Source organism: Aotus nancymaae, unplaced genomic scaffold, assembly GCF_030222135.1.
Source record: "Aotus nancymaae isolate 86718 unplaced genomic scaffold, 86718_ANA_hifiasm-v0.15.2.pri h1tg000076l, whole genome shotgun sequence".
In the NCBI taxonomy this organism is placed as follows: Eukaryota; Metazoa; Chordata; class Mammalia; order Primates; family Aotidae; genus Aotus; species Aotus nancymaae.
The window spans coordinates 12167121-12182394 of NW_026988491.1; the positions used below are offsets into that span (position 1 = coordinate 12167121).

The 15274-nt window shown below is 53.1% G+C and overlaps 1 protein-coding gene across 1 annotated transcript; it reads left to right on the plus strand.

Moving 5' to 3' along the window:
* Positions 1 to 9116: 9116 nt before the first annotated feature.
* LGALS1 (galectin 1) lies at positions 9117 to 13392 on the plus strand. The gene is made up of 4 exons (XM_012458917.3): positions 9117 to 9225; positions 10647 to 10726; positions 12132 to 12303; positions 13199 to 13392. Exons 1-4 carry the CDS (start codon positions 9217 to 9219, stop codon positions 13343 to 13345), a joined length of 408 nt encoding a protein of 135 aa, XP_012314340.1. The 5' UTR covers positions 9117 to 9216; the 3' UTR covers positions 13346 to 13392.
* The last annotated feature ends 1882 nt before the right edge of the window (positions 13393 to 15274 follow it).

Consider the following 15274-nt stretch of genomic DNA (forward strand, 5'->3'; position numbering starts at 1 on the left):
TGTTGGAGTCTGTGCTTGGGGAGGGAAGCAGACCCCCAGCTGGAACCTGCTCTCCCTGGAGCTGGCCTGCCACATTCTTCCCTGCATGAAATGACCCATTCCCATTCCAGAGTGTCTTCTGTGTATGGTGATACCTTGAGTCAAGAGTGCTTTATACGTTGCTGAGTCTTTGTATACTGACTGACTGCAGTGCTTTGGAAAACCTGGCATGTTTGAATTATTCCTTTACAACAGGAAATTGGGGGTCAGAAGTGTGATGTTAACTTACCGAGGGTGCACAGCTGGACAGTGTGCTCGCCTTATGCAGGATTTGAACGTGTGTTGGCTGACTATAGGATGCTGGAGACACTGAGAGGGAGACAGGAAGACAGGAAGATGGAAGATGAGGTCTCAACCTCAGGAAGCTCAGGGGAGATGCTCCTTTTTTTTTTTTTTTTTTGAGACTGAGTCTTGCTCTGTTGCCCAAGCTGGGGTGCAATGGCGTGATCTCCGCTCACTGCAATCTCCGCTCACTGAGGCGATTCTCCTGCCTCAGCCTCCTGAGTAGCTGGGATTACAGGCGTGGGCCACCATACCCGGCTAATTTTTTGTATTTTTAGTAGAGACGGGGTTTCACCATGTTGGCCAGGCTGGTCTCAAACTCCTGACTTCATGATCCACCCGCCTTGGCCTCCCAAAGTGCTGGGATTACAGGCGTGAGCCACTGTCCTTGGCCTCTGAGCACTAAGTCCTAATGAGTTTAAAGCTTGAGTCTGAACCAGTCACAGTAATTTGATTCCTCTGGGTCAGTGATTGGCTATTCTTCTGACCAATGAAACATGAAGGGAGTTCTGGGAATGTTTGCCTCACTTGTAAAGGACATAGAGGAAGGAGTCACTCTTGGCTTTGGGTGTGGTGCTGGGAGCTGTTGCAGCCATTCTGTGATCAGGAGGTCTGGCTGAGCATTTACAGGTGACCCTGCTGCAGGTAGCAGAGCAGAAAGACTGGAAGAACTAGTTGGGTTTGTTTTTCCCCAACTTGTAATTTAGAAAAGTTTAAAATTAATAGAAAAGGTGCAAGGGTAACACAATGAATACCCCTACATCCTTCACCTAAATTTACCAGTTGTTAGTATTTGCCCAGTTTGCTTAATTGCTTTATATATGTTTACCTTTTGTTACTGTTTTAGAGATGGTCTCACTCTCACTGAGTGTAGAGTGTAGTGGCGTGGCCACAGCTCACTGCAGCCTCTAACTGCTGGGTTCAAGTGATCCTCCTGCCTCAGCTTCCTGAGTAGCTAGCACAGGCACGTGCTACCACACCCAGCTAATTTTTAAAACTTACTTTTGTAGAGATGGGGTCTCCTTTTTGTTTTGTTTTAGAGACAGGGTCTCACTATGTTGCCCAGGCTGGAGCTCACTGGCTGTTCACTGGAAGGATCCCACTACTGATCATTGTGGGAGTTTTGACATGCTCTGTTAACGACCTGGGCCAGTTCGTTCCTCCCTAGGCAACCTAGTGGTTGCCTCCCCCAAGAGGTCACCATATTGATGCCAATCTTAGTGCACTACAGCCCACGTCTCCTGGGCTCAGCAGTCTTCCCGCCTTGGCCTCCCAAAGCACTGAGATTACAGGCATGAGTCACTGTGCCCAGCTTGTTTACGGAACCATTTGAGAGTATGTTACAGATGCTAATACAGTTCACCGAAAATACTTCAGCTTGTATAACCTAAGAGCAAGGACAGCCTATACAGCCACAGTCCAGGATTACACAAGAACCTAGATGTTTGATGATTTTATTGAGATACTGCTATACAAAATCTGCTATAGAAACTCCCAACTGCAGACTTGTTTGTTGTTGTTTTTGTTTTGTTTTTAAGACTGGATCTTAGCCAGGTGGGTGGCTCCTGCCTGTAATCCCAGCACTTTGGGAGGCTGAGGCAGGCAGATCACCTGAGGTCGGGAGTTCGAGACCAGCATGAGCAACATGGAGAAACTCTGTCTCTACTAAAAATACAAAATTAGCCTGGCGTCATGGCGCATGCCTGTAATCCTAGCTACTCGGGACGCTGAGGCGGGAGAATTTCTTGAACCTGGGAGGTAGAGGTTGTGATGAGCCAAGATTGTGCCATTGTACTCCAGCCTGGGCATTAAGAGGGAAACTGTCTCAAAAAAAAAAAAAAAAAAAAAAAAAGATAAGGTTTTGCATTGTTGCCCAAGCTAGAGTGCAGTGGTGCAATCACAGCTCACTGCAACCTGTGCCTCCCAGACTCAAGCAATCCTCCCATCTCAGCACCCAAGTAGCTGGGCCTACAGGCATGCACAATGATGCCTGGCTAATTTTTGTATTTTTAGTAGAGACGGGTTTCACCATGTTGCCCAGACTGTTCTCAAACTCCTGAGCTCAAGTGAGCACCCAACCTCAGCCTCCCAAAGTGCTGGGATTACAGGATGAGCTACTGTGCCTGGCCTAGACTTCTTATGAAGAGGTTTTCCTTAATTTTAAAGCAATTTCTATTGACTTTTCGGTTACTTGCAGCCAAAAACCTTCCTGATATATCATTCAAAACATTAAAATCCACTCACATCCCACATTAAATATATATTTTTTGAAGTATGTTTATACTTTGCTTTGAGGGATTGTTTGGCAACCAGGACCTAATTTAAGATGGACTAACCTCTAGGAATACTTGGAAAGGCTTTGGAAGTAAGAAGACACAAGCTACAAAGTTGTTTTCAAGTGTAATGAAATTTTTCTGACTATCCAAGTTAATATTAAGTTTGAACACAATAAACACTTACTAATTTCAGCTTTACAGTTTTAGTATTTTGGAGCCAATATATTTTTTTCTTCAGATCTCAAATATTTTCTAAGCTTTTTTTTACTTTTTTTTTTTTTTAGAGACAGTCTCACTCTGTCACCCCAGCTGAAGTGCAGTGGTGCCATCTCAGCTCACTGCAACTTCCGCCTCCCAGGTTCAAGCGATTATCCCACCTCAGCCTCCGAGTAACTGGGATTGCAGTTGTGCCCACCAGTTCGAGACGAACTCCTGGCCTCAAGTGATCACCCACCCACCTTGGCCTCCCAAAGTGCTGGGATTACAGGTCTGAGCCACCACACCTGGCCAGATATTTTCTAAACTCTTGAAAAGATTTTAAGTTTCCTGTGTGTCTACAATTATTTTCTTTTTTTTTTTTTTTTTTTTTTTTTTTTGAGACGGAATTTCGCTCTTGTTACCCAGGCTGGAGTGCAATGGCGCGATCTCGGCTCACCGCAACCTCCGCCTCCTGGGTTCAGGCAATTCTCCTGCCTCAGCCTCCTGAGTAGCTGGAATTACAGGCACGCGCCACCATGCCCAGCTCATTTTTTTTTGTATTAGTAGAGACGGGGTTTCACCATGTTGACCAGGATGGTCTCGATCTCTTGACCTCGTGATCCACCCGCCTAGGCCTCCCAAAGTTCTGGGATTACAGGCGTGAGCCACCGCGCCCGGCCAATTATTTTCAAAATAAAATACTCACTGAGCACAGTGCCTCACACCTGTAATCCCAGCATTTTGGGAAGCCAAGATGGGAGGATTGCTTGAGGCCAGGAGTTCGAGATCAGCCTGAGCAGCATAACAAGACCCTGTGTCTCTGAAAGTAAAAATAAATTAGTCAAGTGCAGTGGTGCACACCTGTAGTCAGTCCAAACTCCTCAGGAGGCTGAGTCAGGAGGATTGCTTGAGCCCAGGAGTTTGAGGTTACAGTGAGCTATGATCCACTCCAGCCTGGGTGACAGAGTGGGACCCTGTCTCAAAAGTAAAATCATAAAATAAGTATAAAATAAATATAAAATAAGATGCTAAAAGCATTGTAACAGCAGGCCTGAGCCTGGCCAGGGCTAATGAAAGGGACTCGCCCCCACCTAGACCTTACCTGAGAGGAGGGCGGAGCCTGCAGTCAGAAGATGTACAGCCAAGCAGTGGGAAGGCCAAAGGCAGGTGTGGAGGGGGCTGTCCTGACAAAGGCTGGGAGGTGAGAATGGATAAGCTGGCTTGAGGGCGTGGGCTGTAGTGCCACCTGGCTGGGAAACGGCCCAGGTTGCCAGGGACATCCCCCACCTTCATAGAGCAGGAGGGAAAATACAGCTTTTCAAGCCCAGGTATCGTTGGCTCAGCAGATGAAAGTGGGTCGGCCCTAGCTCCCTTTGTGACCTTGGTCCAATGGCCACCATTTCTGGGTGGTTTCCCCGACATTACACTGCATCATTAAATGGGGAGCAGATCAGGCACAGTGTCTCAGGGTTCCTCCCCGCTTTGACTTCTAGGACTCAGGAGCTGGCTCTGACCTCCCCTACCTTCCCTGGCTGAAGCAGCCAGGTTGGCTGTGGGTGTGGATGGTGCCTCTGTGGGCCGCCCTCCTCAACACCCCCGGCTGAACGAGGTGCAGCCTCCCTTTCCTCACCTCCACCCCATGTTCCTGGCAGGGCGGGAAGGGCCGCGCTGGCCTGGATGACCTGTCTGGACCAAGCTGAGCCTATTTCTTATGCAGCAGCCAAGATCCAGCCTAGGACGAAGGAATTCCAGAGAACTGGCTGTCTCGATTTCAGGACAGTTAGTGGGGAGGAGAATCCCTGGAGTGGTGGCCTTGGCCTTGCGGGACATAGGAGGGAGCACTAACATCGAGCCCCTCCTTACACATCGCTCCTGTAATCTTCCAAGCAGCAGCCTTATTCCCACCTATCAGGCCTAGAAACAGGTTCAAAGAAGTCCAGGACCTCAGGTACAGTCGCAGCCATTCAGTCCCCAAATCAGAACTCACTTCTCTTTTTTTTTTTTTTTTTTTTTGAGATGGAGTCTTGCTGTGTCACCCAGGCTGGAGTGCAGTGCCTCAATCTTGGCTCGCTGCAACCTTCACCTCCTGTGTTCAAGAAATTCTCCCTGCCTCAGCCTCCCGAGTAGCTGGGATTACAGGCACCCACCACTGCACTCGGCTAATTTTTGTATTTTTAGTAGAGATGGGTTTTCGCCATGTTGGCCAGGCTGGTCTCGAACTCCTGACCTCGAACTCCTGATCCACCCAGCTCAGGCTCCTAAAGTGCTGGGATTACAGGTGTGAGCCACTGTGCCCGGCTCTTCTGATTTTAACTGCAGCTTCACTTCACTGTGCAGAAATTCAACCAAGTTGGCAGACCCAAAGTAGGGGAGAGGGGAGATAATGAAAGCAAGGCGCCGGGCACAGGGCCTAGCAAGATAAGTGGGTGCTGCCACTAGGAGGCCCTGAGGACTTGCGGGAAGAGGCCCACGATGCCCCTGTGTCCCTGCCTTCCCTCCTGGCCAGGAAAACCACAGCTCCCGTCACAGAGGACACTGGAATCTGGAGACACTTCTTGCCCCAACCTAGGCAAGAGGAGACTATTGGGGACCAGTCGGGGATGACAGGTAGACCTCCCAGAGGTGCTGCAAAGACCCGGGGAAGGTAAGAGCCTGGGAAAAGAGACAAGAAGGAAGTGAAAACATTCTGAGCCTCCATGAAGCAATGAATCATCTTTTTAGTACAACAGACCTCAGTTCCAGCCTGTATTCACCTCGTGCAGGGAAAGCAGGATTTCATCTCCCCAGTTTACAGATAGGGAGACTGAGGCTGTAAGGTATGGCGACCCCATGAATCACTCGTACACCTCTGGAGGGCCTTCCAGAATTAGAAAACTTGAAGTAGCTGGAAGGAAGAAGGATCCACCCCTGCGGCGCCTAACTAACCTAAGACGACCTATTGTTTCTTATTTCAGCCTCAGCTGACAAGGCCATTGGACCTTGTAACTGACCTTGGCCAACCTCATGACTCCACCCCCTACGACCCCCTCCCAGCTTGCAAGAAACTGCCAACTATAAATTCTGTAACTTTCCACTGTTCACCCCAAACCTATAAAACCAAGTCGTATCCCACCTCCCTTTGCTGACTCCATTTTTGGCCCCAGCCTGCCTGCACCCTGGTGAATAAATAGCCATGTTGCTCACACAAAGCCTGTTTGGGGGGTCTCTTCATTCAGAGCGTGCGTTTTTTTTTTTTTTTTTTTGAGACGGAGTTTCGCTCTTGTTACCCAGGCTGGAGTGCAATGGCGCGATCTCGGCTCACCGCAACCTCCGCCTCCTGGGTTCAGGCAATTCTCCTGCCTCAGCCTCCTGAGTAGCTGGGACTACAGGCACGCGCCACCATGCCCAGCTAATTTTTTTTGTATTAGTAGAGACGGGGTTTCACAATGTTGACCAGGATGGTCTCGATCTCTTGACCTCGTGATCCACCTGCCTCGGCCTCCCAAAGTGCTGGGATTACAGGCTTGAGCCACCGCGCCCGGCCCAGAGCGTGCGTTTTAACAGAGGCAAGTGGGGAGAAGCAGCTTGCCAGGAGACTCTCGGGGGATATAGCAAGCGGGGCCAGCACCCGAGTCTCTAGACTCCCAAATAGGCCTCTCTGGGGATCTCTTCACTATGCCACACTGCCTCGCTGCCAGCCCTACTCATGTCAGACCCTTTAGAGAAGTGAACAGTCCCTCCATCCAACAGCAAACACTCCCCGGCGCTGGGGTCATTTTCCAGGGTGGAGGAGGCTGTAGGAGCAGCTCCTGAGGCCACAAGAACCCAACTACTGGGCTGGAAAAGCGGCCACACCCACCTGCCCCCAGCCCTGTGAGAACCACACCTGAAGCACCTCTGGCCCTCGTTCTAGGACTTCGCCTGAGATGCTCCATTCCTTGATCTGGCAGAGAGGGGAGGGGCAGTGGAGCTGGGCCGGGCCCCACCCAGCCCTTCCTATGGTTGAGGTTTTGGGGAGGCCTGGAGGAAAAAATGATGCTGCTGTGGTTGGTTTCCAAGCAGCCACTTGGTCTGGAAGGAAGGGCAGGGCACTCATGGGGTACACCCCATCCCCTCTCTGGGTCCACCTCTCTTATCCTGTACCAGGGCAGGCTTTGAGCATCTGGAGGAAGGTGCTCCCGGGGGTGGGAAGGCAGGGTTGGGCAGGGTGGGTTTGCTGGCCTGGCCTCCAGATGTGAGTCACTCCTGGTCCGAATCTTCCTCCCTCTTTGGTGCTAGCAGTTTCAGAAGGGGGACGGCCACGTGGAGAAGGAGGTCCTGTGACAAACACCCAGCACGCCCCTCACCGCTTCCTCCACCATGTTCCTGAGTGAAAGGTGAGCACCCCTCCAACCCGCCCTCAATTCTCTGCCACAGTGATCTTCTCTACAGCCCAAATCTGGCCTCAGTACTCACCCTCCCTCTAACCCTGGCTCCCCAGCCTCCTCCCGTACAACAATGTCCAAGCCCTGTGCTCGGCCCAGTGAGACCCGCCATGATCTAGGTCCTGTGGGCTTCCTAGCCTCATCCCCATCTTTCCCCCACATGCCCTGAACATGATTCCCCAGCCCCGGCCTTCTCATTCCAGAGCTTCCTCCCATGCTGGAAAGCCAGGTGATTTTCTGCCTACCCTTCACGACCCACCTCATTGACTCATGAAACTAGTTGCCAGCCCACCGCAGCGCTTTCTCATGGCTTCCCTTAGAGCCATCATCATCTACTTCTTAACTTGGTCGTGGTCAGATTCCACCCCAACCATGAGCTCTTTGGAGTGGGGACTGGAAGGGGTTCAGCTTTGAATCCTGAGAGCCCAGGGCCAGGCACATAGTAGGTGCTCAGTGAAATACCTGCTGAACAGATGGGGAAAGGAGGGCTGTGCTGGACCTCAAAGAAGAGATGTGAAGATAGAGGACAGCGGGGTGGGGCGCGGTGGCTCACACCTGTAGTCCTAGAACTTTGGGAGGCCAAGGGAGGGTGGATCCCCTGAGTTCAGGAGTTTGAGACAACCTGGCCAACATGATGAAACCCCATCTCTACTAAAAATACAAAAATTAGCTGGGCGTGGTGGCTGGGGGCCTGTGGTCCCGGCTTCTTGGGAGGCTGAGACAGGAGAATCGCTTGAACCTGGGAGACAGAAGTTGCAATGAGCAGAGATCACACCACTGCACTCCAGCCTGGGTGACAGAGTGAGACTTCATTTCAAAAATAAATATATAGGCCGGGCGCAGTGGCGCGTGCCTGTAGTCCCAGCTACTCGGGAGGCTGAGGTGGGAGGATCGCTTGAGCCCAGGAGTTCTGGGCTGCAATGTGCTCTGCCGGCCGGGTGTCCGCACTAAGTTCGGCATCAATATGGTGACCTCCCGGGAGCGGGGGACCACCAGGTTGCCTAAGGAGGGGTGAACTGGCCCAGGTCGGAAACGGAGCAGGTCAAAACTCCCGTGCTGATCAGTAGTGGGATTGCGCCTGTGAATAGCCACTGCACTCCAGCCTGGGCGACATAGCGAGACTCTGTCTCTTAAAAAAATAAAATAAAAAAATAAATATAAATATATAAATAAATAAAAATAAAAAAGATAGAGGACAGGGTGCTCAGAACTAGGACCCCACCCCCTCCTGTCCTGGACCACCCTGGACCATCTCCCAGGCTTGACACTCCCAGGCCAGAAGCTGTCAGGCTAGGGCGCTTTGACTATCCCCTGCAGGCCCCTGAAGGGAGCCCAGCCCTGCAGCCTCAGGCTTGGCGCGCAGCCCAGCCTTTCTTTAGCCTTAGCAAAGCGAGCGAGCGCTGCAGCAGCCGCAGTCCTTGCTTCCGGGGAAGGTCCGGGTGGGGCCGGGGCCTATGGTTAAGTCAGTGGCCCTCTGCAGACACGCGCGCAGCAGGAGCCACGCCCTGGGCCTGCCTGGGTGCGGCCTGGCCTCCCCCAGCTCTGATTCCCTGAAGGACCCTGCACCTCCTCAGCCATCATCTCTGGGCACCCCCTGAGCCCAGCCTCCTGGCCACAGGCCCCTTCCCGCCAACTCGTGGGCCTAGCTCATCATCAAACTATTTTCCACTGGCTCCCCCCAATCTCTGCCACAGCACAATTTTGGTGGGGGGTGGGGAGGAGAGGTGGAGAAGGATGAAGGAGACTAGGAGGTGGAGCTTGGACTCCGGCGAGGGCAGGAGCTCGCCACTCTGATTGGTCACCTCTGCTCCAGAACTGGCTTAAAAATTCCATAGACTCCGCCCCTGGTGGCCCCCTCAGCCCTGTCCTGACTTGCAATTGGCTGAACTTCCAGGGGGGCGGGGCTCACCAGGTCAGGTCCAGTTAAAAGGGTGGGAGCGCCCGGGACCCATCTCTCTCCGGTGGAGCCTTCAGACAGCTGGTGCGCCTGTCCCGCGAACATCCTACTGCCCTCAATCATGGCTTGTGTGAGTGTTGGGACCCTACCCCAAGGTCCAGGGGATAGGGCAGGGGCTGATGGCCGGAGGAGAGTTGGGCAGATCGGGAGCTGGGTTCGAGTCCCAGCTGTGTGTCCTGGAACCAGTGGCTTATCTTTTCTGGACCTCAGTGGCCACATCTGTAAAATGGGGGTGGGCGCCATGGTCCCTCGAGGCCTTCTCTGCGTTAAGAATTGTCTTAGCCGGGCACGGTGGCTCACGCTTTGTAATCCTAGCACTTTGGGAGGCCGAGGTGGGTGGATCACCTGAGGTCAGGAGTTCAAGACCAGCCTGGCCATCATGGTGAAACCCCATCTTTAAAAAAATAATAATAATAATAGAAAAAAAAAAAAGAGAATTGTCTGGATTCCTCCAGGGTCTGAAAGCACAGTTATTTCGGCCCAGGGTTGACATTACGCAGCTCTCTGAGAAGTGGGAGTGAGAAGGGTGTGGCCAACTGGGGGACACCCAGGCCACTATCCCTTTCCCCCTCCTCCACCCCAGAGAGCCTCCTGTCCCCTCCCCCTTGCAGCTGTCCCAGGCACCAGGCCAGGGCAGAGAGTCACTCTCTGCTCCAGAGAACGCTGAAAAGTCGCCAGGACCCGAGACAGGCTGCCCAGGATGGGCCTTCCTAGGTCGGGGGTGGAGAGTGGTGCGTCCAGTTTGGTGGGGGATGGGCGGGGAAATTCCCTACCGCCACCCCCGAGCTGGGAGGTTGGGGTGGCAAGGAGGTGAGATTCTTACTTGGGCCTCAGGGAAAGGGTTCAAGTTTCTGGCAGAAGGAACCACTCACACCAGTTAACTCTTGCCCACCCTGTCGGGGTGCCGGGGAGCAGCAGTGCCAAGCAGCTTGCTCAATCTTGTTAACCCTGAGCCAGCCCACAGGCTATCCTCCCTAATGCAGCGGGGCCACGTTCTTCAGGGTCTCCTCCCTAGCCTCTGGGCCTCTTCGCAGAGGGGGGCTTGAAGGAGAATGGTGGGGTCGCCCCTGGCCACTTCCTTTCCAGCAGAGGGGCAGCCCCCTTCATTCAGTGTGACCGTGGGCAAGTGTCGGCCCCTCCCCAGCCTGATCCTCTCCATCTACAATGGGACAGAGCACCCCACCTCTCAGGCCACTCAGAGTCCAAAATCCCCAAACCAATCTGCAAAATCTCCTTGAGCCTGACTTCTAGAACCTGGTTCACGTTACAGATTCAAGCCGACCCCGTTGGGAATAGGGACTTTCCCAGGACCACGTAGAGCATCAGAGGCTAGAAATCACAGCCGGATCTCGTCCCCAGGCAGCCCCTTGGCTTGGTCAGAGGATGCAGAGCGGGAACAACCCCACTCCCACCCCCAGCCACCCCTAGATACTGCGGGGCCGTGGAGGCGTTGTCCTCTAACCCGACTGGGCGGGGGGCTTGTCTGTGCAGGGTCTCGAGGCCAGCAACCTGAATCTCAAACCTGGGGAGTGCCTCCGAGTGCGGGGCGAGGTGGCCCCTGACGCCAAGAGGTGAGAGGTGAAGGTGGGGTGGTGGGCAGCAGGGAGGGGGGCTTGGTGCAGCCGGGAGGGTGTGGCCGGCCAAGCCCACGTCTCCTCCCTGGCGGGGAGTGGGTTAACGGCCGGCCGCGGATGCCGCGTTTTCTGGGTGACTCACTTCCCCCGCAGGGTCTGGGCGCCCCCACATTGCCGCCCCCTCCCCCGCTCCCTCCCTGCTGTAGCCTCTTAAACTAAACCAGCTGTGGCCTCGTCATCTGCAATACCTTGGCTCCCCCGCCCCCACCGCTTTACAGGCTGGGCTGGACCTGCTGGGGAGGGCGGGGAGAGGAGTGAGACTTCCCTCTGAGTCCCTCCTTCCTGCTTCTGCTCATTCATTCACTCGCTCTGTCCTTCGGTCCTTCCTTCACTCCTCGTTCTTTCAGCCGACTACCTTATTTTCTCAGCAGTTATGTGACCTTGGACCAGTCAACCAACCTCACCTAGCCTCAGTTTGTTAGATAAACGGGGGTTGGCCGGTGCGGTGGCTCACTCCTGTAATTCCAGCACTTTGGGAGGCCAGTGAGGGCGGATCACGAGGTCAGCAGATCGAGACCAGCCTGGCCAAAATGATGAAACCCCGTCTCTACTAAAAATACAAAAATTAGCCGGGCGTGGTGGCGAGTGCCTGTAGTCCCAGCTACTTGGTAGTCTGAGGCAGAAGAATCACTTGAACCCAGGAGGCGGAGGTTGCAGTGAGCTGAGATCATGCCACTGCACTCCAGTCTGAGCGACAGAGCAAGACTCCGTCTCAAAAAAATAAAAAAAGGAAGAAAGACAGTCCAGGGGAAGGTGGCTGTGTGCAGGAAGTGAATAGAGCAGTGGCGAGGAGGCTGAGGGTCAGCTGATACTGTTAAGAGCCGCACACTTCTGCACTAATTTCATTTCAGCCAAACCCTCAGAGGCAGGGATTGCTATTATCACCACTCAACAAATGTATTGTTATTTGTTCCTTGGCCCCATAATTACTAAGCATCTCCTATGTGCCTCACTTGTGCTGGGCACCAGGAATACGGAGATGTAGAGACAGGACACTTAACCTCCCAGAGGTCACCATCTGGAGGTAGTTTCTGACCTTGACCAAAAAGTGTAGGGTGCTAATGACTACGAGAATCTTGGGCCTTCAGCACAGCAGGAGCCCTGGGGAGCCTTCCTGTGCAGCCCCCGTTGTACAGATGAGGAAACTGGGGAAGAGGAGCAGGGACTAGCTCAAGCTCACACAGTAAGCAGGTGGCAGGGCCAGAGCTAGAATCCAGGTTTCTTGTCTCCGTTCATGAGTTCTTCCAGCAAGGTGCGTTCGTGGGGTACTGAGTGACAGACTAGTCAGTGGGTGGGGCTGGAGTTGGCCAAGGTGGCCTCAAGCCCTCCTGTTACCCCCCAGCTTCGTGCTGAACCTGGGCAAAGACAGCAACAACTTGTGCCTACACTTCAACCCTCGCTTCAACGCCCACGGGGACGCCAACACCATCGTATGCAACAGCAAGGACGGCGGCGCCTGGGGGGCCGAGCAGCGGGAGGCTGCTTTTCCCTTCCAGCCTGGGAGCATCGCAGAGGTGGGCTGCGGACCAGGGACAGGGGCTGGGTGGGCTGCGGCGGGGCTGGGTTAGTGACTGGAGACCTTGGGCCCTACCTGCTCTCTTTCCCGTCCTCTTTTCTCCCTTCCTGTGTGATGGCCAGTGTCAGCCCCTCTTTGAATCTAAGTGGTTAGTTAGAATAAAACAAAGGAGGGGCCAGGCGCGGTGGCTCATGCCTGTAATCCCAGCATTCTGGGAGGCTGAGACGGGCAGATCATTTGGGGTCAGGAGTTCGAGACCAGCCTGGTTAACATGGTGGCTAACCCTGTGTCTATTAAAAATACAAAAATTAGCTGGGCGTGATGATGCTGGCCTGTAGTCCCAGCTACTTGGGAGGCTGAGGTGGGAGGATCACTTGAGCCTCAGATAAATTGAGATTGTGCCACTGCACTTCAGCCTGGGTGACAGAATGAGACCCTGTCTCAAAAAAAAAAAAAAAAAGGCCATGTGCGGTGGCTAACACCTGTAATCCCAGCACTTTGGGAGGCTGAGGTGGGCAGATCACTTGAGGTCTGGAGTTTGAGACCAGGCTGACCAACATGGAGAAACCTCGTCTCTACTAAAAATACAAAATTAGCTGGGCATGGTAGCACATGCCTGTAATCCCAACTACGTGGGAGGCTGAAGCGAAAGAATTGCTTGAACCCGGGAGGCGGAGGTTGCAGTGAGCCAAGATGGTGCCACTGCACTCCAGCCTGGGTGACAGACTCCTCCATCTCCAAAAATAAAAATTAAAAAATGTCATGGGATTAGAGTTAAAAAAAAAAGAAAAATTATTAAAAATGCACCTCCTCAGGCTCAGCCACAAAGTGTCAGGGCCGCATGAGGAGTAGGTTCTGGAAAAATCCGGCTCACTCCCCTCCCCCACCCCCAGGTGTGTATCAGCTTCGACCAGGCAGACCTGACCATCAAACTGCCAGATGGATACGAATTCAAGTTCCCCAACCGCCTCAACCTGGAGGCCATCAACTACATGGCAGCTGACGGTGACTTCAAGATCAAGTGTGTGGCCTTTGACTGAAACCAGCCAGCCCATGGCCCCCAATAAAGGCCTCTGCTCCCTCTGAACCAGCCTCGTGTGTGTGTGTGTGTGTGTGTGTGTGTGTACACGTGTGTGTGTGTGTGTGTACACGTGCGTGCGTGCACGCGGTGGGGGGGTGCCTTCCTTCACTTCCATTCGCCTTGTCCACAGGTACCTCTTCAGTTCTAATGATGTCTTCTATCGGATCCCCCAGACCAAGCACAGACAGTTTGGCACACAGTAGGAGGGCCAGTGACCACTGGCTGGAGCGAAACTCCATTTTAGAAAAAAAAAAAAAAAAATCAGTCCCTGCCCTGGAACTGCTTTCAGCCTAGTGGCCCCAGCACACAGCAGGTACTCCAAAGATGTTGCATAAATGACATCAAGGGGGAAAGAGGCAAGGACAGACCAATGTGTGTGTGGTGACAGGGGCAGAAGACAGGGAGGTAGAGGGAAGAATACGAGGCCTCCCTCATTTGCCTTCATCAGCTAGAAAGATATTTGGAGTCAGAAAACAAGGGGCTGCCAGCTGTGGGACCTGCATGTTAACTGACCTCTCTGAGCCTCAGCTTATTCCTTTATACAAGGGGGATAACGCATACAGCTTATCAAAGGGTTGTTCCAAAGACCAGTCGATTCTCTGCCTTCTGGCTGAGATCAAGTGGAGATTAAATGAGTTCTTGCATGAAAGAAGCCAGTTTCAATACCTGGCATATGGTAAACGTTAGTGGATGCTGGTTTCCCAGCCCTTGTGCATGGCCTTTTTTTTTTTTAGAGATGGGGTCTTGCTATGCTGCCCAGGTTGGAGTGCAGTGGTTGTTCACAGACATGATCATGGCATACTGCAGCCTCAGTATGCCTCCTGGGCTCAGGCAATCCTCCTACCTCAGCCTCCTGAGTAGCTGGGACCACAGGTGCACGTCACTGTACCCAGCTCCCTGCACCACTTTTGAGGTGCTATTACTCCAACTGGAAGGGGAAGAAATGGGCTCTGACTGATGAAGCGACTCCTGGATCTGTACCAGGCCCAGCTGAGCCTGTGGGCTTCTCGAGGCATCCTGGCTTTGCGGGCTCAGGCCATGTACCCCACTTTGCTAGAGTGTATGGGCAACCAAGGGACGAGGCTGGAATCTGCTGGCCCTCATCCCTGGGCAGATGATCCCGCCCTAACACTGGGAATATGGGTTTGGGTGATGACCCTGTCACCCCATTGCCAGCCCCAGTTTCTGTTCCAGAAGGCTTAGAATCAGAGCATCACTGAGCTCCCCCACAACCCCAAGGCACAGTCTCCTAGGCATGGTGGGTTGGGTAGGCTTGGCAAATCTCACTTTCCTTTTTTTTTTCTTTGAGACAGAGTCTTGCTCTGTCACCCAGGCTGGAGAGCAATGGTGTGATCTCAGCTCACCATAACACCTCCACCTCTTGGGTTCAAGCAAGGAAGGCACTCCTGCCTCAGTCTCCAGAGTAGCTGGGATTACAGGCACTCGCCACCACACCAGATGAATTTTTTGTGTGTATATATATATATATATATATATATATTTTTTTTTTAGACGGAGTTTCGCTCTTGTTACCCAGGCTGGAGTGCAATGGCGCGATCTCGGCTCACCGCAACCTCCGCCTCCTGGGTTCAGGCAATTCTCCTGCCTCAACCTCTCAAGTAGCTGGGATTACAGGCACGCACCACCATGCCCAGATAATTTTTTGCATTTTTAGTAGAGACGGGGTTTCACCATGTTGACCAGGATGGTCTCGATCTCTTGACCTCGTGATCCACCCGCCTCGGCCTCCCAAAGTGCTGGGATTACAGGCGTGAGCCACCGTGCCCGGCCTATATTTTTTAATAAGACTGGGTTTCACCATGTTGGCCAGGCTGGTCTCGAACTCCTAACCGCAGGTGATCCACCTGCCTCTGCGTCCCAAAGTGCT